This window comes from Coturnix japonica, chromosome 9 (genome assembly GCF_054131305.1).
Source record: "Coturnix japonica strain WE chromosome 9, WE-NBRP24, whole genome shotgun sequence".
In the NCBI taxonomy this organism is placed as follows: domain Eukaryota; kingdom Metazoa; phylum Chordata; class Aves; order Galliformes; family Phasianidae; genus Coturnix; species Coturnix japonica.
Genome location: NC_140671.1, coordinates 4,424,560 through 4,449,193, shown reverse-complemented (window position 1 = coordinate 4,449,193; position 24,634 = coordinate 4,424,560). Strand labels below are relative to the sequence as shown.

Genomic DNA, 24,634 nt, shown 5'->3' with positions numbered 1-24,634 from the left:
GAAATGAAATACCATCACAATTCAGCATCTGCCTGGCAGTGCAGTCAAGCCCGTCGCTGCCAAGCATGCAGCCCAGCTTCAGTGTTTCCCTTCTGCCCTGAAAATGAGTAACTTGGAGCCCTGACTTCTCTGATCTCACATCCAAACAACCCACGGGGCAGGAGATGCACAAAGCACTTGATAAATAAATAAAGCCTTTTCCCCTAAGAAAAATAAGCACTGTGCGTTAATACAGGGCAGCTCTTCGTTAAGTATCTTTAAAAACCCAACACTAGAATTAGAACCACAGCCTCACAAACTTCCTTCACCACGGCTATTGTGGCCTTTCCACTGCAAAAATCCTCACATCATTAGTGGCTGAACATTTGGAACAAGGACAGAACTTGAAACACACAATATGATTAAAACCCCACATTATTGCTGATGTAATATCCCAGATCCTATTATTGTTCTTGGGCTGGGAGAAAGAATCTAATTAAACATTTATTTAATAGCAAAATACAAACTAAAAAACATCAACGTTGAACAGTAACTCAACAATATGCCAGCGAGCAAATAAGTATATTTCACCAAGAAAAATGCATGTCTTGTTCACAAAGACAGCTCAGATCTCACCTGGAAGTGTGTGCCCTGAGCACCAGGATGGCACAAACTCACCCTGATGTTAAAGCAGCAATTGAAGCGAGCTGCTGAATGCTGTGCCAGCTGCAGCTGAGCTCGCTGGGAGGAAAGCTGGCTGCTGTCAGCTGCTGAATGCTGGCCCTAATGGCATCAGAGCATTGCCATTGCTTGTAGTTGGGTCACCATGGCAAATACCCACCAGGTGCAAATGAAAAGGATTTACCTACCTAAGAGTGGTTGTTTAACACCACCAACTCATGTTGCATTTAAAAGTCAAGATTTCCTATTAGCCAGTATGGACAACATGCTACAGACATCTATAAAATGGTGACGAAAACAAGTGCAAGACACAATGGCTCTCAGAAAACAAGCTGCCTTTGAGTTTCTTATTATAAATCGAGCATTGCCGTTTAAAAATAATTAATATTTCTAAAAATATTACAATACAGGATAAACATTACATTGCTTTCTCAAGTGTAACAAAAATATGTTTAAAATATAGGTGGCTGTTTGAGGTACAAAATATTGCTGCGTGTAAAGGGTAACGTGGTTGTAAAACTACCATGGGGGGGGGTTATAAAAATACAAAACATTTGCATTTCCCGAGTGCATCATTATATATTAGTGCAAGGAAAAAAAGCATATTGGAATTGAAGAGAGAACTGTCAAAGGTTTGCAGAGGTACGCAGAACATGGAATCTTTTCAGGGTCATGCGGATCGATCCCAAATCTCTGTTAATCCTTTCCAAGCGATCTTCCAGGGCTTCCTAAAAGGAAACAGTTAACAAAAAGGGGGGAAAAAAAAGATTAATAACCTACAACAGAACCCAATGATATTTATTTTAGAAAGGAAATACTATTATTCCTATAGTCAGCTGGTATCCTTCCCAATGCATTCCCTTAGCACCCAGAACTGAGAGCCAGACCTGCAGACTGATTATTTCTTGCAGTTGTTGTATTTATACCCATTTCAAAGCTTGAACTTTCATCTCAACTATGTAACCTTGGATTCTAGAGGAGCAACTGAAGAGAGCAGTTGGTAGAAGCTTTTTCACCTGATTTAATCTTGCTTGCAAGGTCATTCTTCCACCAGAACAAGGTATTCGACTCAAAGCAGCCTCAATCTAGTAACAGAAAATACTTCAGCTGTAAATGACAGTTTCAAGTGCCAATAAGCCTTTCTACCTCATCTTACAGAGCAAGAGGTGAGGTGTACAGATAACAGACACATGCCCAAGGTCGTTCTTAAACACTAAGTTTTGTTACCATGACATTATGCCACACAGATACAAAATGAACATATATGAGCAGCCCTTCTCATGGATCATTTTGAACAGAACAAAAAAACACCTTTGTTTGAAAGGCTGATTTAAAGACATTGTCCATTTAGGAAGAAAGTAAATTTACTAAATTTACTCCCAATCTTTCCACCCACAGTGTGCCTAAGTTAATGTGATCCTCCTTTAATAACATTAAGGCCAGGAAAGGGCTCTAGTTTCAGAGGTGGAGCAGGAAAGGCAATGACACATTCCTATGTTAACACTGGAAATCAGATGTCAACTTTAGCCACACGCTGCACGGGCACAAAGCTACACCATTCACCTCTCATACAATAAATGTGCTCAGTCACAACTTGAAAACAAACATTATATTTGCCTGTTGCTTTTCTTGAGTCAGCTCATCGAAAAGCCTCTCCGTTTCAGCCAGAGTCTGAATCCTTGCTGTGTATGGGAAGTCCCCCTCACAAGCTGATAGCATTGGTTCACAGTTCCGTGCTATGCTCCTCTCGTCCCAAGCTGTTGCTTTCTTCACTCCAGTGCTGACAGATTCAGCACAAGAGCTGTGTCTGACACCTGAACGCTGCCTCCCTATCAAATAAAACAACATTCCTTTTATTTGTTTTGTAATTGCCTGTTAAATTACTTTTTAAGACAGAAAAAGAAACAACAAGAAAAGCAACACAATAAGACCTGAGGACAGTTAATAGCAAAGCCTCGTTAGCTTCCCTTAAGCACATTCCCCAGAAGAATGCATAACACTCCAATGGATCATCTTCCAAACCATCTTTTTAACACAGCACATTTTTTCTGGTTAACAGCCTCACATAGTGTGCTCATTAAGAATGACTTCCACTGGTACAGCATTTCTAAATACCACCTTGTAGGCTAGTTGTCATGAAAACACTAGTCTAAATAAATGCATTAATAAAGGCAAAAGCAGAACATTGTGACAGGAATGACAGAAGTGAGAAAGATTTGCCTCAATCACAGTGAGAAAAAAAATCTCAAACAACTGATTTTATTATATTTACTCTTTCTATTGCTAAACATTGCATTACTGATAGGAATTTTATTAGTTTGACTGAGTGTGCACATCTTAATGTAGGCCCCAGTGAGATGTGTTGTGTAACTGAGTTAAACACAGGAGAATATATTGCCCTTCTTCCTCAATTCAATTCTTTTTGTTTTTCTATTGTGTTTGTGCACACACAGATACATTAAAACAAAATGTACGAATGGCATTTCTCAGCTTACAGTAATGAGACAAGATACAGATGATTTTCAGAAATTGGACTCCATAGAACCATGTGCCAGCTTTCTGTATTACCATAAAACCTGTTTCATCTGGGAGATTAAAGTACATTTCATAAACTTAACAATTACAAGGGACAGTTTTCCCCTCCTTTGGGGGACTGATTACCTTCTGTATCATCAAGCGAAAGAAACTGGAGCCTTTTTCTTGGATTACTATGCTGTAAAGTAGATGCAGGCCCAGCTTCCAGGTCATCTAGAAGTATATCAAATCTACAGAACAAGCAGTACACGACAATTAATTGCTAGAAATAATTGATCAGTTGACTCAGTATTTCCTATCTTTTCCTGTTTTGGCTAAATAAATTCTTTACAAAACAGTTTCTACCCCATAGGAATCCCAGGCCTTCCAAATAGTGCTAATGGCACCATGCCCTGCTGTACTCCTGTTTGTACATTGCTGTGACTTTCTCCATGGCTCCTAAGCACACTGAGAAGCCCACACAGTCACCCTCAAGAACCAAAGCGGTGCTTCAAATTTCTTCTTCATGCAGGTCAAACGCTTTCATCTTGCAACTAAGTACATTCCCTGAAACCCTGCAAGCCTTGCCAAGCAGAGATCTCTTAACTATAGAAACTATAGTTAACTCGTTTCAGTTACCAGAAAATTAAGCTGGTGCATCTTTTAACATGCTCTCAAATGCCACTACAGGTAGATACAATTATCATCATTGATTTACATTCCTTGATAAGCTGTGTGAGAATCTGGATTTACTCCACAAAATCGTTCTACTGTTTTTGTTGCTGATCAGTGTCACATCAGGATGTGTCACAGCAAATACAACATCTCACCTTAATAAGCTCTAAATAAGAGAAATGACTCCAGATTTTTCTTTGCTGTGTTTTAAAAGTAAAACTTTGCTTTCTACATAGAAATCTTCAAGTGATTCACATTTCCCATTACTTTTTAGGGGGACCAAGAAACAGCAGGAACAGACTTAAACCTGCATAAACGTGATGCTGTTACAGTTGTCAGAACACAACGGTGTTTGCAAAATCCATACCTCGTCACTGTGTTTTCATTTCTGCTAAGTAAATGGCTAAATCCAGGAGAGAGGTTTTCTTTTGGAGATCGTTTAGGGCTGTATGTCACAGACACTGGCGCCAACATGATCTCTCGCCTTGCTGTGGAGACAAAGTGTGTTTAAGTACCTACAATTTCCCCCTGTGCAGTGAGATTTTCATGCTTTCTATGATTCTAAAGTTTTTTTTCCCCTCCCATTTTATCTATTAGATTAATACAGACACTCTAACTAGTTTCCTTCTAGAACAGTCTCCCATTATTTACATGCCCTTACTTGCATTTTCTTTTTGTGCAATGCAAACTAAACTTCAGAAAAACACTTACTTGGAGTATTTGATTTCCTGTTTGAAGGAGGAAGAGATGAAGACCTCTGGCCACAAGGGGAGCTGTATCGTTTGGGTCTCTGTGGGTCTTTACCTTTCTCTGGGGATCGGTGTGCAACAACAGAAGTTTCAACAAATCCAACGGTTTGACGTCGACTTGGTGTTTCTGATTAAAAATGAAAGAGTTATCCTTTGATACAAGAACCCATAAATGTTCTCTTGCACTCAGCTACACCTAACACTGCTTTGTGCAAACACGTTTGTGCTGCTTTACTGAAGACTGATTTCAGCTCGTCATTCCTATGAAGATAATTTAACTAACATCAACAGGGATGTTTTGCAGCACGTAAGTTAACGTAAATTATGTTAAATAATTGCTTAAATGAACAGACAGTGGAAAGGTGCACGGCAGCACCTGTTGGTTAAGAAAGCTGGCGTACCTGCCTCCACCTAAACTATAAGCATTTACAAAAGACAATGTCTTCTAGTTACAAGGCTTCCCAAACCAGCATTATTAGAATGGTTCAGTGGAGTCCTCCAATACACATGCCAGCACTCCTAATAACATTCAGATACAGCACCACGAGAACAAAAAAAAAAGGATTTACAGCCAGCCAGAACTTTGTTAAGACTCCATTAACTGTTTATAAATACTGAGATATTCTTAGAAAGAGAACATCAACCTAACAGCAACTGTTGCATTCCCTCTATTTTAAACGATTCACTTAGCTACATCATTTTGAATTCTCCTAGGAAGACTCCAGAAATCTGTATGCTAAAAAAACAAGTGCATGTTTTATTCCATCACTGAAATTTGAGGGCCTTAATGCGGAGAATAATGAAATGAAGATACATGCAAGCAAAGAAAAAAGCCAGTTACTAGGTGTTGCGTCATCTTTTTCTGTTTGTGTACCCCAATCTTTAAAAGCTCTTATTTCTTCAAGTTCTTTAAAGGCTTTTATAATTGGTGCTTCTGATGTCTCACTGTCCTTCTTTTCAACAGTGTTTGGTGAAGAGTCTTCTTGTGAAGAGTCTTTTTCAGGAGGTGAATGGTACCTTAAAGAACAAGCAGGGGGGGATATCAAGTTTGTTTTATTTCAGCTGTCCAAATGCAGCTTAAACAGACCCCAAAAAATAAAAAAAATAATTTTGAGTTTATAGCTGCCAAAGATTTTTAGACCTGATCTTAATTTCAGCCAGGAACCTCAGAGTACTGTGTTACAGTGCAAGAGCCACAAGTATAAGCTTGGTGATCTGACATTCTAACTAAACACATACCGAAAGCTACTGCTGTTTCATTTCCTTAGTACTTCGTTCCTTCATACTAGAAAGGATGTTGCTTTGTTTTTAAGGAATAGAATCTAAAACGCTGTAAAATATGTATTTATTTTTACAACTTAACACCTTCAGAATCTGGAAATGAGTCTGTTCAATTTGAGTAAGATTATCTTTTAGAAACATTCAGCCTCACATCATAGCGAAGACTGAAGGAAACCAGCTCACCTGGAAGGAATATAGGCTTCTTCTAGTCTGTTATCTCTGGGGCTTTCTTGGCCCTCCAGAGGCTGGCCAGTGAAGATTGAATACTCTGCTCCTGGTATCAACCACTTTCGCCTGCTGACATCAGGTGCAGCCAACTTGCTGTGGAAGCAAAAAGATTCCAAATTTTGAGTGGTTTTGAATTCTAGTTCATAAGTATTACAATAGCTCTGAAGATACTTGTCAGTAACTAATAGTGAAGTTACATTGGTCAAAATACAACTTCAATAAATACACATTAACATCTATGAAACACATTGCTTCATCATTTTATATTTCAAAGTATCAGGGACAGACACCCAAGAGGTCACAGCTTAGTACCAAAAACAAAGGGGGACAAAGCTATTCAGGTATTTAAGACATAACAGCACCAAAACAGAAGAGAACATAAAGATAACATAAATTCACAATCCAAACTACACCATGCATTTTAACTGAACTTCCATACTACTCTCAGTATACCTGTACAAATTACATTTAGAAAAAATAGAAAGCAATAATTGGTGTTTCAAAATCAAAGACAAAGATACCTTCTGTCTAACTGGATGATTTGATTATTATATTCTTTTAGATGATATTTGCTGAGCCGTAATCAGCTGAGCAACTGAGAGCCAGCAAATGCATGTAGAAAGACAAGAGACAGTCTGCCAAATCACACGTTATCCGTTTGTTATTTTTCAAATCATTTATTGGCATATGAAGTCTCTGGATTATATCATGTGTGTTTAATTCAGTTTAGCCCATGGATTGACATCCTGAACCATGTTTAGCCAAAGGACATTAAAAAAAACCTGTAGAGCACATGACCTGCTGTCATTTTATTGGTATATTCACTTACTTGGCACAAGAGGTTCTTAGATGACTCTCAGTAACATGACGAAGTTTCAACATGTTTTCATGCTCAACCTGCTTGAGCTGAGCTTCGAGTTTTGAAATTGTCCTAATGTAGAAATAGCAAAGGTGTAAAGTAAGCTTATTAAAAACCAAATTCCCTGGAGCTTACTCACTTTTTTTATCCAGATATCCTGAGTGGAGCAGAGGAACAAGAGTAACTAACTAATTTCTATGTATCCATCCCTACATATATAAATATGCATTTGAATTCTAAGCGGAATAAGTTAGGTAACCTAACTGGAAATAAGACAACTGCAGTAGCAAAAGCTTGAGCAGAAGACTGGCTGGGTGACAACAGAGGGGAAAGCAGCTCCCACTGGAAGAAGCTGAGATTAAGAATTCAGAAAAAACACATTTCTTAAAGATAACAGGATTCTTACAGTATGTGCAAAGTAGCATAAAACAACATGAAATGCTTCACACCATGCCACTAAAATTGCAAATCTACAGCCTTCAGTCCAAGAGTAAACATTTGGGCCACAGCCTGTATTTCATGTTTTTGAAGTAGCAGTAACACATTCACATTTACCTTTTCAAATCAGAGATCTGAGTGTTTGCATCAAGCAGTTTGTTTTCAGTTGCATTTAACGTATCCTAGGAAGTAGAGAAGTAGAAAAGGAACAAGTCTGGAAACTACACAAATGTATACAGGAGAAAAAAGTAACTTCAATCTTAAAAATAATACATTAAACATGCCTTCCTATTTGAAATAAAGTCCTACTGAATGTCTTCGACTTCACAGTGTTTTGGCTGTCTATGACTGGAACATAACACATTTGAAACTCCCTTTTCTCCCCTTTGCAGGGGCTCTGAAGAAGCAGTCAGAAGCTTCCAGCAAAACCAAGTGTAGCTCATTCCATTTGATCTTTTCCTAAATACTTAATTCAGTTCATTCTATGGCATATTATGACAGATCCTTACCCATGTGCTTTTTTGTAAGTAACCAGGGCAGACTTACCTTCACCCTTTCATGTTCTTTCCCAAGGGAATCATATTCTCCTAAAAGCTGCAACAACAGAAAACCATAAGGAGAGTAAACAGAACCAGCATTTTTGTTGGGTGCTGTAAATCCACCTGAATTCCTTGTCTAATACATGTAAGAGCATTACAGGGTAAACAGTGTATATTTTAATATTATTTGTTACATTCTGGTATCTTCAATTCAGAATAAAGGACAGGAGCTACTAAATTATTTATAATTGTCAAATGAATTATCTTTAAAGGAACTGGTAACACATGAAGCTGAACAAACCAGCAGAATTAATCACTGGCTTTGAAGCTGACTTTGCATTTTGAAATTTGAATTGATAAAAAGAAAGAAGTTTGTACAACAAATACCTTTTCCTCTTAATAACCATTTTTCCCCCCCAAACAAACCAGTTTAAACATTCCATAAAGTCATTACTAAAGAATCAGAGGAACAATTATTCTAATTCAGACTGAGATTACACATAAAATTAACAACTTGAGCAAGTTGTGCTGACTTATGAAAGGAATTCAGTTCATTAGAAAGATAAAAAAAAAACTTTTTCTAAAGTGAATTTCCTATAGTACCTCTAAAATTATAAACTAACAGTACACAAAGTAATAAAACACCTGCGAAAGACTACAGTAAATGTTATCACATCACATATGTAACTGCTGCTTTAACTGCTTAAAAACAACCATCAAACCTGCAGCATCACCTAAACCAAGTATTTCTGCTCTCTCAGATGTGCATTAAGACTTACCAGGGTTAATTACATTCTGAGCAGCTTTACAAAACACCCCCAGATGTGCTGCATTCATAAGACACAATCTAACTGCAAATACAGGGTTGTTTTTTTTAAACTTACATTTTGAAACATTTTATTTTCTTCTTTTAACCTTGTATTTTTATTATCAGATAGTTTATAAGCTTTTTCAAATGCTTCCTCTAGTTCTTTAAGCCTTGACTTTAGCCTGCTGATGGTGTTATCCTTCTCCTTATTGCTTGTGCGCACCTCTTCAATACGCTCCTGCAAAACTTTGGAGGTATTACTAACTCCATAAAAGCGTTCTCTCCAATCTGCCTGAAGAAGAAAAGCAAGATTAATTAAAATGTTTACCTAGCAGAATTTGATTTCTGAATCTGAAATCATCTAAATAGAACAAAAGGGTACATCTGCTGGTGAACAATGCAAGACATTGCTCATTTTGTTATGTAGAAAGAACTGAAATGAAGACTATGCTTCCCAACATAGAAAAATGCCCAAAAGGTGGAATAGATTACTCTCCTCACATCTAACTTCCACCAGAACAGGACAATGTCCTGCTATTTGACCAACCAATTTAACTACTAGGTCATATAACAAAGTGGTCCTGACTTAGCTAGGAGGACTTGAGAGGTATACCTACACAGATATTACTTTTGCTCCAGTGCAGAAGGGGTTTGCTTTTAGGCTTTAATGAGTAATCAAAATGGAAATAATCAGACTTTTTTTTTTTTTTAATTATTATTAATTCTGTTTTAGAGAGATTATCAGACAATATTTTACTATTAAACTTCCTTTGGCTTCTAGAAAAGATTGCATATGGGCAAACATGATAATGATTCAAGTAAGGAGTATTAAGAAATACAGCTAGGAAAGCCATCTACGTAACATATATATCAGCCTAGCAATGAAGAGGCAAATTTCCGTATCCTTTTAGTTAAAGAGCAACTTGAATTAATATACATCACCAGCAACGCATACTTACCACTTGCTTTTCTAGCATACTATTCTTACTTTCAAGGGTTTTTATGCGAGCACTTGCTTCATTCAGAGCTGCATCTAGTTGGTCACACCTATTTGGAAGATAAAAAACGCTGTAATCTCTTGAGGTTTTCAAACAATAAAACCACATTTTAGAGCTGCCTTACTTTCCTCAAGCATCCCCACTGCTTCTGGTGCCCAGCCTGTAAGCTCCTACCACAGAACCCAGCCACTGCCATGAGCACCCAGCACCTCTGCAGAGGAGGAAAGCAGCACACTGGGCACACGTGCAGAGACTCCAGATGGCTCTGAGCTCCACAGCCAAAAGCAGCTGAGAGGCACCAGTTCCACTTGAGCTAATTGACGATGCTGTGTGATAATTAATGACTGAAATCATATCACAAGCTTCTTGTAACTCAGTAAATGACTGCTCAGAAGTCACTTTTAATAGATGGAACCCACTAGTGCTATGAGTACAAAAGAGTCCTGGCTACCCACACGCTTTTCCAATCATCCTGAAGGCCATACATTTTGTGAAGTATTCTGTCTAAATGTCTAATATGCATTTTGCCTGGCAATAGTGATAGTTAGGACTACCTCAGCCTGCCAGCTTCAGTTAAGCAAAACTTGTACTGCCTTCAGCAGAAGTCAAGTCCAACAAAGTCTCTGGTCAAATCAACACATTGCTGCCCTAACAATGATTTTAAGCTAATCTTAAACAGATGCACTAAGTAACACAAAACGTATGCTGAAAAGTAAAGTATTAGTATCAAAGATGCATGAAATATTCAGAACTGAGGGACAACAAATGCTGCAAGATATTCTAAACAAGTATACACAGCTTTTAAGGTAAAAATAATATCCTGAAACAGAGGCAGAAGAAACAGTACCTGTCAGCAAGATTTTGATTGATTTCCTTCAGGTCTTCAGAAGCAGCAGTTTTATGGCTTGCCTCTAGCTGCTGTTTTAGGCTATGTATCTCAGCATCATAGTAAGCTCGTAGGTCAGCTATGTGTCGAGCATGTTTTTCCCTCAAGTTCTGCCTAATCCTATATTCAAGAAATAAGAACAAAAACAAATTTCCAGCTATGAACATGGCCATGTGCTGCCAGCTGTATTCATTCAAACCCAGCACATGATTATGTCTTACAGAGCTTTGCCACCGTCAAATTAAAGCAAAGAAAGCTTAGTCATCTAAAGCAGCAGCACAGGCTTGCACAGAAGTATTCACATTCATAATAGAAAGCTTAAGTGTCTCTTCTCTCCTCTTCTACTCTCTAGAAAATGTGCATAAAATCAAATATGCAAATTCACAAATTAACTGCATTAAAACCATGACCTACTGCATAAGCCCTTGAACAGATATGCTGTATCTGCTTGTCTGTATGCAAATCAATTGCTTCAGTAGTGATTGGTATTTGTTTTTCCTAAGCACGGAAATTTTGTGCTTCTTCTGCCATTAGACTCTAAATACAGTCAAAACCAGATTCAACACAGAAATTTGAGATTCTCTACCTAAATTAACTCCCTGATGCAGCCTGAGGAGCAAGCATGTATTTTTAATTTATATATAAACAGAACTAATAAAAACATCAAAACAAAAAATGCTCTGACGTCCATGGAGCAAACTCCCTCCACTTCAGGGAGAGAGGAAAGGGGATGAGATTTGGGGGGGGAGCAATGAATAGTTATGTTCTAAGCTTTGAACTCTACAACTGTTTAAAAAGGAGCACAAACAAATCAAGAACTTACTTTGACATTACCACAGGATCTTCAGCAGACGTCACTGAAACACCATGGTCTGGTAAACTCTTGTCACTACACTGAGCAACAGAGGATGGAGTCAGAGTCAGTGTTTCTTCTCCCTCGGTGTTTACTAAAATGTCACTGGTAGCATCAGCATAAGACACTGGAAAGGGAGAGCTGGCCTTGTCTTCATTTCGGATTGGATGGCTTTTCCAGAAGTCCAAATGCACAGCTCTGCTGCTGGCAGGATGTTGTGGAGAACCATCAAACTGAGACAAACTGCTTGTCTGTGAAAACGAGTCTGTGTCACAATGACTCGAAAATCCAGGATCTGCCATGGAGTCTGGAGAAAAAGGAGTACTCTCTTCAGGAATATTGAAAAAACAATGTCCTGGATTCTGTTGACCTGGTTTCATATGCAGGGTTGGGTCCAATGTCAAGATCTAGGAAATAAGTTATAATGCTAAAAAAACCAAAACCCACGTGTTTTAACTTTTGTTCTTGCAAGTGGATTTACTCTGAAGGCGTTACTCATCCATGTCATGTATTCAATATTACTACAATTGTTTGATATTGACAAGCAACTGCAGAGATGCGTAACAGCTTAGAATATGGCATATATACTCAAAAGTTTGTAACTTGTTTCTGAGTTTCCAATAGCAATAAAAGACACATAACAACTGTAGCTGTCCTGAAAACTTCCAAAACTATAGTTCTATACAGAGAATTAGGATATCTGTTTGCAGGCTGAAACAGTAAATTCATAGTTACTAAAATTGCTTCATGGGTTACATAAACAAGATAGGTACACACGCAAGCAAAGACTGAAGACTGTAACCTGGAAGTGGATACAGAGTTAGATTTCTTAAAGAACAGTTCTACAGGCTATGCCTATTCAGTTGGATGGGTAGAATGAACTTGTCCTGTAGGTAGCAGTAAGAAAACCCTGCTTCTGCAGCTGCAGTTCCACGTGCGTTTCATCAGCTTCAGATCTGCCCTTGCACCATCTTCAAGGTTGTGCTGCAAAGGTGCTTGTTCATCCAGAGTATTCTTAGAGGTTCTTTTCAGCTGGATCACTTCCCAATCTCGTTCATCACACAGCTGCAAAACTTGCTGTTCCAGCATAACACTGGAGGTGGCAGCAGGTGCCAGTTAATGGGAAAGCAGCCATAACCTGCTTATCTTCAAACTGAGATGTAAAACATAGATAATAACATTACCTCTGGTGGGTGACTTGTCTGAGAAGGTGGCACAAAATTCATGTCTGGCAGCTGGTTGTTTTCCCTTTGTCTTTTATGATAAATATCCTTCAGTGATGATGGCTTCATTTCATCAGCAGAAGACAACTTAAACAGGCAAAATTTGTACATCAGTCTTTCTGAACACAATCCTCTATCCCCAATTAGGTAAGTAACCTTCGGGGGGGGGAGGGGGGGAGGGGGCTAATGAAACAGCTCTGAATGGAGAAAGACTCTATCCACAGCATCTATTTTAATGTAAATAAGTGTTTTTAATGAGGCAAATATGCCTTTAATATACTAGTCAGTCTCTTTTTGTCTCTTACACCATTTCATTTAGATGAAAGAAGGTCAGTAAATTCTAACTGAAGGTAACTGGGGAAAATGAATAATGAAGGAACAGAATATGAGACAATGGGAAAACAAAGGGGGTTTCATAGAAAACTTCGCTTTAGGAGGGATGATTCCATTGTAGAAAAGAGAGAAGATGACAAACAAACATAAGACAACCACTAAAACACATGTAAAGGTTACCTGATCTGGTGATACTTTAGTGGAGAAAACATCAGCAAACTCACTTCTGAAGTTCTCTGGTAAAGAATGATACATCTCCTTCACATCTAGTTTCCAGTATGAAAGTCCTGATGAAAAGAATCATCGGGGAAAAAAATTACAAATTTCAAGCTCACAGATCAGGAACCTCACAAAAAACATGAGTAGGAAGTTAATGTGCCAGCTAACAAGAATGATGCACTCATTATCTACATCCAGTACTTAATGATTTTATGAAGTATTTGTTAGCTGAAGTTACCAAACCCTCAAACCAAAAGAGAAGCAATATACATAATCAGTATTAGATCACACAGCATCCCTAACCTAAGGTATACATTTGTGAAAATACATAAATATAAACCTGGGTGTTCAAGTTTCATCCTGATTTACCACAAACTGCCATATTTCTAACAGTTCCTGCATAGCACTTAAAAATTGCCCAAGGAATAATTCTAGATAGACATTTGATGTTACAAACGCTTCTGTTTGGTGCTCAGCTGCAATCCATAGCACGCAAAGAGACAGACTACCAGGACTGAGAGTGGTGTTTATTCACACAGCTATTGAATCACACCCTTGGCTTACAGGAATTCTGCTGCTATTACCGTACATTCCTGTAATCACTAAACAATGATATTGATATCTTAAAAGGTCATTTTGTCTCCCATCATGACTTTAATAGGAGTTACATTACAAATCCGTGTTAAATACAAAACTCAGCCTTGGAACACTGAGGAATTTGAAGAACAAAAATTGTTCCATGTCCCAAATCTGCCAGCAGCAACACACAGATTGAAACAAGACTAAGAGCAGCAGAATTATACCACACTAAAAATTATCTGCTCCTCAGTGCTCACAGATTCCTTAGCTCCCCATTTTTATTGGAGGTGTGCTCCAGTGAGAGTAATAAAAACAAAGCATTCAACAGAAAAGGAATTTCAAGTACGAGATACCGACTATACCTGAACCTTCAGACACTGCAGAATTCGGACTCTCAGTTGGCTGGTTGAGGTAAAAAGCACAAGGTGGCAAAGCAGCATTAGTGGAGGCTGTCTAAAATTAAAAAGGAAAAACAAGTTTATAACAAAAACTGCACAGCAGGGAAAAAAGAGAAAAAAGGTTTAACTGTAAAAATAAAAAACAATAGAGAACGTCAACGTTGATATATCATTTTAAAAATGGGATTACATTTAATAATGAACCGTGATCCTAACCTGTACAATTTGTATTCAGGGTAATCACCACCAAAAGGAGAATCAAGCTAAACCATGTATTTAAGTAATACTGATATTTTCCAGTTCACATGCCAGGCCACTTTGGAGCATTCCTGAGTTAAGTGTTACACAAGAACACACCTAAACCCCCCTGCTCCTTAAGAGGGGCATAGAGAGCTGATTTATCAATGAAGTGTTAGTCTTTCCTCATCCTAAAACTGGAATCTCTTACTGTCAGCTGTTATGACTCCACCTACCACAAATCAGGAGGTAAATATTGCCTATCATCACAGACAGACAAGATACTACATCCCCCCCTAAGACTGTGCATATTCTCCTTCTCTTTGTTCCAGACTTCCTAAGCAATCTCCCCAGACAATTATAGAAGCAATTTTGACAAAGCTGGGAAAAGTATATGGAAAAAAAAAAAAGCCCTTAAAATTTTCTACAATTCTCCCCTTCAGTAGTCCAAGGAAGAAACATTGTTGCCATTATGTGCTGACACAAGAGCAAATGACTAATGGTAGCAGGCTTTGAAATGCTCATCTCACATTGCTCTATTCTACCCTACCCAGGGCTTTTTGTTCCATCACAGCAGCTTAGAAGACATACAACTTGGCAAATTCATACAGCTCAGAGAACTAAAGTAGGACTGTAACCATCGAGTTAATGAAATTAAGTATATTTTTAAAAAAGCCTAAAGCTTTTCATCATTTGCCATGAAGTAGATTTTCACCTCAAGGCTATTTTGTCCCTTTTAATGTTTTTATTTAGGTATTCTCCTTCGCCTAAGGAGGGAGAACAGAAAATGTAAGAATTCAATTGCTTCCCCTTCAAAGGCACAAAAAGATAGAGGTATATTCAAGATCTTAGTTTTTGGCACTAATTTCCTTAGGCACCCTCCTGAAGCCAAGAGAGAAAAAGAGACAATCCACAGCAGTAATTAGACTCCTGGTTTGAAATATCCCCCTAGAGGAACATCACATTTCCATTGCAATTGAAATAGACTAGAAAGAGCAAATCTAACAGCTACTCTTACCCTTTCTGGATCACCCTCAAAGTGACCACAGGAATGAAAACAGACCCCTGGTTTGTATTTTCTAGTTCTCCTGGCCTCTTGTAGGTGGAGCCATTCACAGTTTCAGGAATTATTTCCTCAAGAATAGCATCAGGAGAAAAGTTTGTGATAATTAACATGCTCTAAGTAATGCCAGAACTTCACAGTTACATGTACGATGGATGTTTGGACAATCATCCTTTAAGGTCAGAAACATTTTATGTGGTCAAACTTCTACACCAAAAATAATCACATTTGTGAACATATAGAAAGTCAGAGAAGAGGTGAAGGGATGCAACAAACTGGAAGTCCTCTCACTTGGGGGTGAGAAGAGTAAAATTAAAAACTCAAACTAAACCTAAAAAGACTTACATTCTCAAGCGGTGATTTCTTTGCCTGCTCATTTCCATACACAGAGTTCACTTCTTCTGCACTCACTCTTTTTGGTTGGTTTTGTTTCAACTTTTGTGCCCACGATGTTAAAGATTTACTGGATGGCAAGCAACACACAAACATACCATAAATATACATTCCCATCTGTAATAGAGGAATAATCCCTCCAGAAATCAATGTCAATAGAAAGGAATAACATACGGCATTATCATCTATGTTGTACGTTGAGATAACACACCCCCAAACCCAACCCTCTAAAAGCAGGATCTGTTTCATGACACACTACTAAAACACAAGTTCATCTTTATCACTCTCCACTCTTCCAACAGAGGGGAAGGTTTATCTCCATATAATGCTATCAAGGATTCACAGACAACGTGCTGTCCATGTGAACTCCAATATTACCCACATTTATATGAAGTCACTGCCTTTATACTTCAGCACAGAGACAGTAAAGTACACTGTTAAATTCTGCACAACCAGAGACTATTTGGACAGTACTGACCAGCTACTTTGGTCACTGTAACTGACCAGCTACTTTGGTTCCTTTACACCTAATCTCAGCAACAATCTACTCACCCACCGGACAGAGCAGAACAAACAAACTAAAAATAAATCAACCAAACAGGAAAAGACGCACAGTAAGAAAACACACCACGCATATAAACTAGCAAAGAAGGCTGGGTACAATAGCAAAATGCCATGTAAGGTTAGTAATCAGCACCTAAAGTTCTAGTGTATAGATAGAACACTGTGCAAACTGTATCTCAGCTTGTGCTTGCAGTAAGAAGCAGACTTCTGTATTTTTCCCCAAACACGCCAACTACACATAAATAAGCACCAGACATCAGATATGCCTCACCTAGAAATGTCAAGCTGAATAAATGTATTTGTCTACTAAGCACAGTATTTGGGGGGATTTTTGTACAGATTTTTCTTCTAATTCTTCTTACCATCAAGATGCTCCATTCAATTCCCAAGTGTTTCTAGTTACCAGCAATGGGGACTGTATAACAAATCAACAAGTTTGGAGAGTTTACCACTTACCTGTTTTTTTTCCTGCACTGAGCTTCATTCACCTTATGGTCAAACTCAGCAGGAAAACCTACAGCGTCATTCCTTCCTGATGAACAGTTCTCTGCTTGTTTTGATAGAAGTTCTCTGGTATGTTGAATGCTGCCTACAGCTGCATTACTCCGCAGTACTGCTGCATCGCCCTGTGCTTGTGAAGTGCTCTCCATGCAGTCTGTGCACTTGGTAACATCATCAGATCTGCTGGCATTCAGTTCAGAGGCAGACAAGGTGCTGTACCCACTATTCATGGAAGCATCATTTGCAAGACGTTCCTGATACAGATCAGATGCATTCGGATGAAGTTTCATTTCATTAGATCTAAGCTGACTGACAATGCATTCATTTCCTTCAGAGACTTCAGAATGCATCCCCATTTGACTTCCTAGTGATGAGAAGGCGTCTGTAGACTTCCCAGGCAAACTCCTGCTCTTGCCAATGCCCCAATTGCTGGTCTGCAATTTCACTAACTGCCTTATTTCATCCTGAATCAGCTGAAGAAAAACAAAAGGCAGAATTCCCATGAGATCACACTCTAAGTCATGTATATATTATGATGTCATTTCAATTCATGTTGCTAGTGAGAGAATTGGAGTACTTATTTCAAATAATTCCTGCTTTCCAATGCATAGACATCTCATGCATGTAGTAGATAGTATGCATACTACACATAACAGTAAAAGGTGAATGGTAACAACTTCCAACTCCAAGCAGTGAATTCCAGTTCTCAGCAGTCATTTATCAGAGCAAAAAACAGGGCATGCACGTATTGGCTGCATGCCTTTAGATCACCAGTTATCCACCAGCCACCTAAAGAAATACACATTATCTGGGTATATTATGAGAAGTAGATGAAGTCTTTGGCTACATTTAAATCTAAAAGAATTTATAATTTGGATTTACAATTTTAAAGATTGCAAGGATGCGTTAATGGAAATATAAACCATTACTCTGTTACACTAATAGGAATAATGTACCTCTGTAAGATTATTTACGTAAGATAATAAAATAATAATTTTAATTAATACAGTTATATAAAATAAATAATGACAACAATAATGACAATAATAAAATTAATAAAATAATGACATTCTCTGCTGCCATTTAATGTTTGTCATTAAGGGTTATTAATTTTGTCTATTATTCTTATTAGAATGTGTTGAATTTCCTGTTTTCCACTAGGTCACCTGCATACTGGTTTGTTACAAATAGCTCCCTCTAGTTTACCATACAGCTGAAATTAAGTTATGGTCATTGATCTTTGTACTTAGTGTGGTAAGTCACACAGTTACTAAGTCCCTGCTGATACCAAAATCTCAACTCTTCCAGAGGTATCCTTTCCTATTTATAAAGACAAAAAAAAAAACCAAACAGCAAAGCCAACACAACAGATTAGTCAAGACTACCATAAGCAACAGGTGACACCAAACCACTACATTCAGAGGAAAGAAATACAAGGTAAGGAAACAGTGGTGAGACAAAACCAACAGAGTGGGAGAGGAAAGAAAAAAGGCAGAAGAGGAGAAACAGGAGATAGGATAAAAGGACAGTACCTCTTGTTAACTCACTTCAGGAACTGTTGGTTACTACTAGCGCAGAGGGCAGAAGGGGAGGGAAAAACAGCAACCAAAATGATGAAGACATTCAGTATTATGCATTTACAGAATGCTGTTTCTTACACACAAGTATACATTTCTTCTGGCTTAATAGAAGATTTAAATAAAATCAGCTTGTGCCCAAAAAGTCTGCTTATCACGAGGGCATTCGAAATCATACACTTCTGAAGACAGATAAATAAGCCAAGAAATTTCACTGCTGAAATGGCTCCCACCTGTTACATTTTTAATTAGCCACGACTACCTCAAATATTCATCCTTCAAACCAGTAATCCAGACATCCACTTCCACTATCGGCCTGAATTACAGGCCCAGCACACTCATGAGGAAGGCTGGGAAGTGCCAGAGGCCATACTGTAGGGAAAGAAAGAAAGAGAAACACTCAGCCTAACCTATCCACATGAATAAATCATTACTTACTTGGATCTGATGGTGGAACTGTTCTTGCTGGGCAGCTATTTGTTCCTGGCATTGCTTCTCTACCAGGCTCAACAGCTGTAGCCACCTTGCCTATTACATCACAAAGTGAAACAATCAGAGAATGATCATGTTGCACCTCTCACCTTTCACTTCAGCTATATTGCAATATTATACTTCTGGGCTGGACATCATATGAACTTTTCATAACAGCATCATGGTTGCCTACCCCACAATACATACAGTCCCCTATTGCCTCAGTCAAAGAGGATGGTAATAATGCATCCAAAGAAAGAAAAAGATCCTTCTACACAGAAATATAGCACGTGTCTACCATTAAGTTTGATTTTAAAAATTCCAATAAGAGAAAAGAATTATTCTGCTTAAGTTGAATGACTTAAAAGCAGAAACAGACAGCAGGAAAGTACAGCAGAATTTTCCTAACACTGAAGCCCAGGACACAGAACACACACACACCAGCTACATTCTTTCCTTAGATCTGCTAAAGAGCACCAAATTAAGCATCTGTCAGAAGACATTTTATTGGACCACAGCCAGAAAGCTCAAAAATTTTGCAAGAACAAGCCCATGGTGTGGAAACTTGATGTTCCCTATAGAGGCTAAAAATAATGAGCAAATACAAAATAAAAGAGGAAAAAACATTTTAAAAGGGCTTGAGCAAATGAGCTTATTGTGTGTAAATTACTGCTTTAGTCTTGCTCTCGATCTGAAAAACAAACTATCTACACCTCACTACAACCTGAATGAATAAATGATACAAGGGAAACGGAGTCATTTTTAGAAGGGAAAACAAACAACTTATCTCCAGGATCACTTCAGGCTTCAGCATGAAGTGCCGCAATTCTAAAGGTCTGAAGTTTTAATTAAAAAATAGAATAACTTGGAATTCTCATCTTATCACTGAAAAACCCATTTGCACCAGTACTGTCACTGTAAAGCGCTCACACACAAGAAAAATCACAACAAAATCCATCTGTATGATTAGTTCACAGCATAATAAATGGATCTGCCCTATTAAAGAATAAACATTCATATAATCCCTTACTGCCATACGATACCACCATTAGATCTGTCTTCCAAAACGCAGAGCAGATCCATTAATACAGTTATTGCTCTTTCAATAAACCTTAACATGTACCTCACAGTTCTTCACAGTTTCAGAGTCAGCATTCCCACTGTGCTGGATATATCGCATGTAGGAGGAGAGCAGCTCAACAGAAGCAGCAACTAAGGAGGACCTGGTATTCCCTGAGTAACCAGAATCTCCTCTGGGACTGGCTGAGGGGCTCCTAGTGAAACATGAGGAAAAACTTCAATTATTTACTGTGCCAGCTGTCCAGCACGGTGGCCACAATGACGCTACAGAACCAAAGAATTACATGCTTAATTTACATTGTGATCCTAATCACGTTGAAAAATAAAAGTGATGCGTTCCTAAGAATGAGGATGTTCTTCAAGAAAATACAAAACTGCTGTGAAACAATGAGTGACAAAGTTCAATGCTACAGCCTCGTTTTGAGAAGCTGCAGCAGTAACTTGCAGTAGTTACAGTAGTGACAGGTGAGCCACCACTCTGTATTCACCCTCCTTATTCAGCGGAAATACCTTGGGCACTGAATGGAAAAACAACTCCCTTTTTCTAAGCCACTGTGTGAAACAAATGGCTTAATGTACTACAAGGTCTTTGCAAAGGATAATCCCTTCTAACTTGGCCAAAAGCATTTCCCCACTCCTCCACTCAAGGAGGCAAAAAGAAGTTAAGTTCTTAAGGATGATTTAGCATTTCTTTCAATGAGGTTTTTCTCATCCAACATTTTATCTGCAATTGTTAACAAAAAAAAAAACCAAAACCTGAAACATATTGCAGTGCCACCATGGAAATAATGTTAGCAAGTATATCATCTTCACAAAGCAAAAACATTAAAAATACAATAGGAATTCCTCCATCGTATCATTCCTTACCTGTTACAATTCAAGCTGCAAACAGAGCCGTGGGTATTTTTGCCATCAGAGTCTGCACAAGATGAAGAGATCTCTTGCACAGTATTCATCAAGTCATGACTTTCCATATCTTAGATCCAAGTATGATTAAACCCTGCAAACATAAATAATTAAATATCACACCCCTATTAAATAAATTAAAATGACTTTGTAGTTTGGTGAAACAGAATTTGATGGAAGAGGCAGTTCTTGCAGTCAAACTACCCCAGGGCATGCAGCATCCCAAGAACTTCTCTCCCTTGCCCGGAGCTATGCTTGCTAAAGGTTTCTATTTAGTCAGTGCTGTATCTGCTGTGATTCTCACAAGTCTAGAAGAAAAGAACCCAAAATCCACACATTAATCAGTTTTTCTACAGTGCTTACTTCAGCATCTCCTGTGCCCTATTGAATCTCTATCCATGCTCTAACACTGCAGAAAAACCTTATGATCACTCTGTAAAGAACAGGAGGCATTAAGAAACGTCATCCTGTGCTAATACAGAGAATAAATCCCCGCTGCCGCGCAGCAGCCCAATACCTTCAAAGCACTGCCATTCTGTACAGGGTTTACAAGGACACGCTGCTGACTTTCACAGGTTTAAGCTTCCATTATTTGTAAGCACACCAGCACATCTCACACTGATAGCTTTGGAAGTATAAAAACCAGAAGGAAACTGCTGGACAACTGACTGATTTAATCTCCGTTCTCCTGCTAAAGCGAAGCAGGCTGTAGTAAAATGCTTTGTTGGCAGCTTGCTGCTTGAGCTCCTCAGAGCACAGCTTCAAATGCAAGAATGGAAGGAAGTTATTATGGAAACACGCATCCTTTGGACAGAGCTTCCTGGGATAAATGGAAGAGAGGGGGAAAACATCACATCTTGATGTCCCAGCCAGCAGGGCAAAGGACACAAAGGTTATTACAGAATCACAGAATGACCCGGGTTGGAAGGGACCTCAAGGATCATGTAGTTCCAACCCCCCTGCCTGGCAGGGCCACCAAACATACACCTCTACTAGATCAGGTTGCCCAGAGCCCCGTCCAACCTGGTCTTGAACACCTCCAAGGACGGGGCATCCACAACCTCCCTGGGCAGCCTGTTCCAGGGCCTCACCACTCTCCTAGTGAAGAACTTCCCCCTAACATCCAACCTAAATCTTCCTTCTTTTAACTTAAAACCATTTCCCCATGTCCTGCTATTATCAGCCCTTTAATTGTGCAGCTGGGGTGGTGGGGGGCTCTCAGACACCCCACGCTAAGATCATGGGCGCCTTATCTACCCCAGCACATGGCTGGGCCTTAGCTGTGACACCCACTCGTTTCATAACCTCATTAGAAGTCTGCTCGCAGGAAACACACACAAACATAAAGCAGCTCTAACACGGCTGACAAGCAGCTCAGCTGTCACCTACAGTTTCCATAGCACAACATAAGCCTTCATCCCGCCAATCCCCGCACGGAGGAGCAGCATTAAGTTAGTGGGGATGTATTCAACTCCAGGTTGAATTCAACTCCAGGTTAAATACAGCCCGCCCTGCCCCGCTCCCCCTCACAGCGGCCCCTCAGGGTCCCGCACCCCTCTCACACCCAATAAATGTCCCTCTGCCTCCACCCCCGCCCCATTTCGCCCCATTTCTGCCCCATTCCCCCCCATTTCTGCCCCATTCCCTCCCATTTCCTCCCCTTTCCCCCCTCACCCTCCTGCTCCGTCCCCTCTCAGCCGATCTCCCTCACCCCCCCCCCAACTCCGCCTCTCCACACGCCTAATCCCCGCCCCCGCGCTGCCATTGGCTACTGCCCCTCGCATTCAGGTATGTTTGATGCGCCTCCGCCTCTGATTGGCTGGAAGCGCTGCCACTCAGCGAGGAAAGGGCGGCACGGTGCAGGAATAGAGGAGAGGGAATGGATGCGCGTCGCCGCCAGGTGATTGGCTACTGAGACTACGCGCCGAGCGGTTCCCAGAGCCTCATTGGTTGAGAGTGTGGGGGGCGGGCATAAGGTCTCCCTGCGCAGCGATTGGCTGCGAAGAATGCCAATCAGCCGAGTGCTGCGCATGTGCAGATGTGACGCAAGGTGCGCGTAGGGCCGTGTGCGCAGAGCTGCGCATGCGCAGTGTGGCGCAAGGCCGAGGCCTTGAGGTGAGCGGAGGGGCCGCATAACTTGAATTACAGAGCAGCTCCTGTATGAGCGGCACGTTCACCTTCACGTCGGTACTGAGGCGGCGCGGTGCGGCCATATGGGGGCTGTGGGGGCACAGGGGGCTGTCCCTGAGCTGGGGGCCGGTGTTGTGGGCAGCCGGGAAGAGGAGCTGCTTGGAGCTGGTGGAGCTGAGTGAGACCGAGCTGAAGGAGCAGTTTGTGAGGGGAGATGGGCCCGGGGGACAGGCCACCAACAAGACCAGCAACTGCGTTGTATTGAAGCACGTCCCAACAGGGATCGTGGTGAAGGTAATTGTGCTTTATGTCGTCAAAATACAGGTTTCCTTGTGTAGTTGGTCGTAATCTCAGTGTAGTTATCACAGGACACTTTACATATACATGTAGTATATGTACTACATATACTTAATATGTATATGAAGTACATAGGCAAGAAGCAGGTTTGGTTAACAGATAAATAAGCTGGATGTAAAGTTTTAACAGGAAAACAAGGTGATGGTTGTGCTAAAGGCGTCCTGCTGTATTTCAGTGCCATCAAACGAGATCAGTGGAGAAGAACCGAAAGATCGCCAGAGAAATCCTGCAGGAAAAGGTCGACCTCTTCTACAAGGGTGAAGAGAGTGATGTGTATAAAGAGAAGAAAGCAGCAGAGAGGAAGAAGCAAGAGAAGAAAAGAAGAGCAAAGGAAAACCTGGAAAGGAAAAAGCACTTTAAAGAGATGCTGCAATTGGACAGGAAATAAACGTGAAATACTGACTGGGAGGGTAAGGGAGAAGTGTGTCATAGCTGCAGCTCTCTGACTGATGGATAACACTGTGCTTCATAAGCACAACTGAAATATTGAGTAGTGACCTGAGCTGCTCTTACAGTAAAACTGAAGAGTTAAAGCACTGTGTGTTCTTACTTCTGTCTGCTATCAGCTCATTACTTGTGGTTAGGATTCTTTTCTCTGCCTGCAATGATATTTCATTTCAACACAATTTCATAGGGGTTCCAGTACATAAGAACACTCCTTACTCAGATAATGCCTACACTGATATAAATCCTTCATAAAGCAACCAGGGTTAGATGAGACGTGACAGAGCTGCTCTGTGATTGAATACACAGGCTTGAGGCAAAGCACCACCAGTCACTGGCTGTCTCCTTCAGATCTATTAGCTGAACTTCCTGCACAAATGCTCCGGCCTTCTCAGTTTTGAAGGACTTTTTAACAGTAGCTTTACAGCTCTTACCTGGAGCAATGATGAGCGTTGTTGGGGTGTGAGGGAAGGCAGGCATTCCCACAAGGCAGGGCTTATTGGGCCCTTTCAGAGGTAGTATTACATCTTGCAGATAGAGAACAGAATTTATTAGAAGCAGCCTGCCAGTATAACACAGTCTTCAACTGTGTACAACAGTTCTATCTGTGTATAACACAGACAGAAAGCAACTGCAGCAGGACTGTTCCTTCAATGGAAATAGACCCCAAA

General features: G+C 39.9%; 2 protein-coding genes across 16 annotated transcripts; one reads left to right on the top strand and one right to left on the bottom strand.

The window, feature by feature from the left end:
* Positions 1-470: 470 nt before the first annotated feature.
* On the bottom strand, positions 471-22,741 carry MPHOSPH9 (M-phase phosphoprotein 9). Of its 15 annotated transcripts, none has more exons than XM_085555737.1 (25): positions 22,707-22,741; positions 20,994-21,126; positions 20,170-20,320; positions 19,014-19,103; positions 18,531-18,566; positions 16,954-17,471; positions 15,886-16,003; positions 14,205-14,295; positions 13,225-13,331; positions 12,673-12,798; positions 11,459-11,795; positions 10,597-10,755; positions 9,711-9,798; positions 8,828-9,043; positions 7,951-7,998; positions 7,522-7,586; positions 6,937-7,038; positions 6,063-6,200; positions 5,440-5,615; positions 4,561-4,725; positions 4,217-4,337; positions 3,322-3,425; positions 2,278-2,489; positions 1,677-1,745; positions 471-1,388 (listed from the first exon to the last, which is right to left on the bottom strand). In XM_085555737.1, the coding sequence occupies exons 11-25, from the start codon at positions 11,788-11,790 to the stop codon at positions 1,287-1,289; spliced, it is 2,097 nt and encodes a 698-aa protein (XP_085411863.1). In that variant the 5' UTR covers positions 11,791-11,795; positions 12,673-12,798; positions 13,225-13,331; positions 14,205-14,295; positions 15,886-16,003; positions 16,954-17,471; positions 18,531-18,566; positions 19,014-19,103; positions 20,170-20,320; positions 20,994-21,126; positions 22,707-22,741; the 3' UTR covers positions 471-1,286. The 15 variants fall into 15 exon arrangements, 11 of the variants coding, with proteins under 11 accessions (XP_085411863.1, XP_085411858.1, XP_085411862.1 ...); XM_085555732.1 differs by having other exon boundaries at positions 11,459-11,895; positions 18,531-18,563; XM_085555736.1 differs by having other exon boundaries at positions 18,531-18,563.
* A 373-nt stretch (positions 22,742-23,114) lies between these two features.
* On the top strand, positions 23,115-24,052 carry MTRFR (mitochondrial translation release factor in rescue). The gene is made up of 2 exons (XM_015877748.3): positions 23,115-23,456; positions 23,695-24,052. The coding sequence occupies exons 1-2, from the start codon at positions 23,193-23,195 to the stop codon at positions 23,905-23,907; spliced, it is 477 nt and encodes a 158-aa protein (XP_015733234.2). The 5' UTR covers positions 23,115-23,192; the 3' UTR covers positions 23,908-24,052.
* The last annotated feature ends 582 nt before the right edge of the window (positions 24,053-24,634 follow it).

Excerpts from the sequence above, each read along its gene's own strand:
- MTRFR (XM_015877748.3), top strand. The coding sequence starts at position 23,193 with ATGAGCGGCACGTTCACCTTCACGTCGGTACTGAGGCGGCGCGGTGCG. Across the intron at positions 23,457-23,694 it reads CAACAGGGATCGTGGTGAAG|TGCCATCAAACGAGATCAGT; the intron begins GTAATTGTGCTT and ends GCTGTATTTCAG.
- MPHOSPH9 (XM_015877713.3), bottom strand. The coding sequence starts at position 21,100 with ATGGAAAGTCATGACTTGATGAATACTGTGCAAGAGATCTCTTCATCT. Across the intron at positions 19,104-20,169 it reads AAACTGTGAAGAACTGTGAG|GCAAGGTGGCTACAGCTGTT; the intron begins GTACATGTTAAG and ends GTGATGTAATAG. Across the intron at positions 10,756-11,458 it reads GATCCTGTGGTAATGTCAAA|GATTAGGCAGAACTTGAGGG; the intron begins GTAAGTTCTTGA and ends TCTTGAATATAG.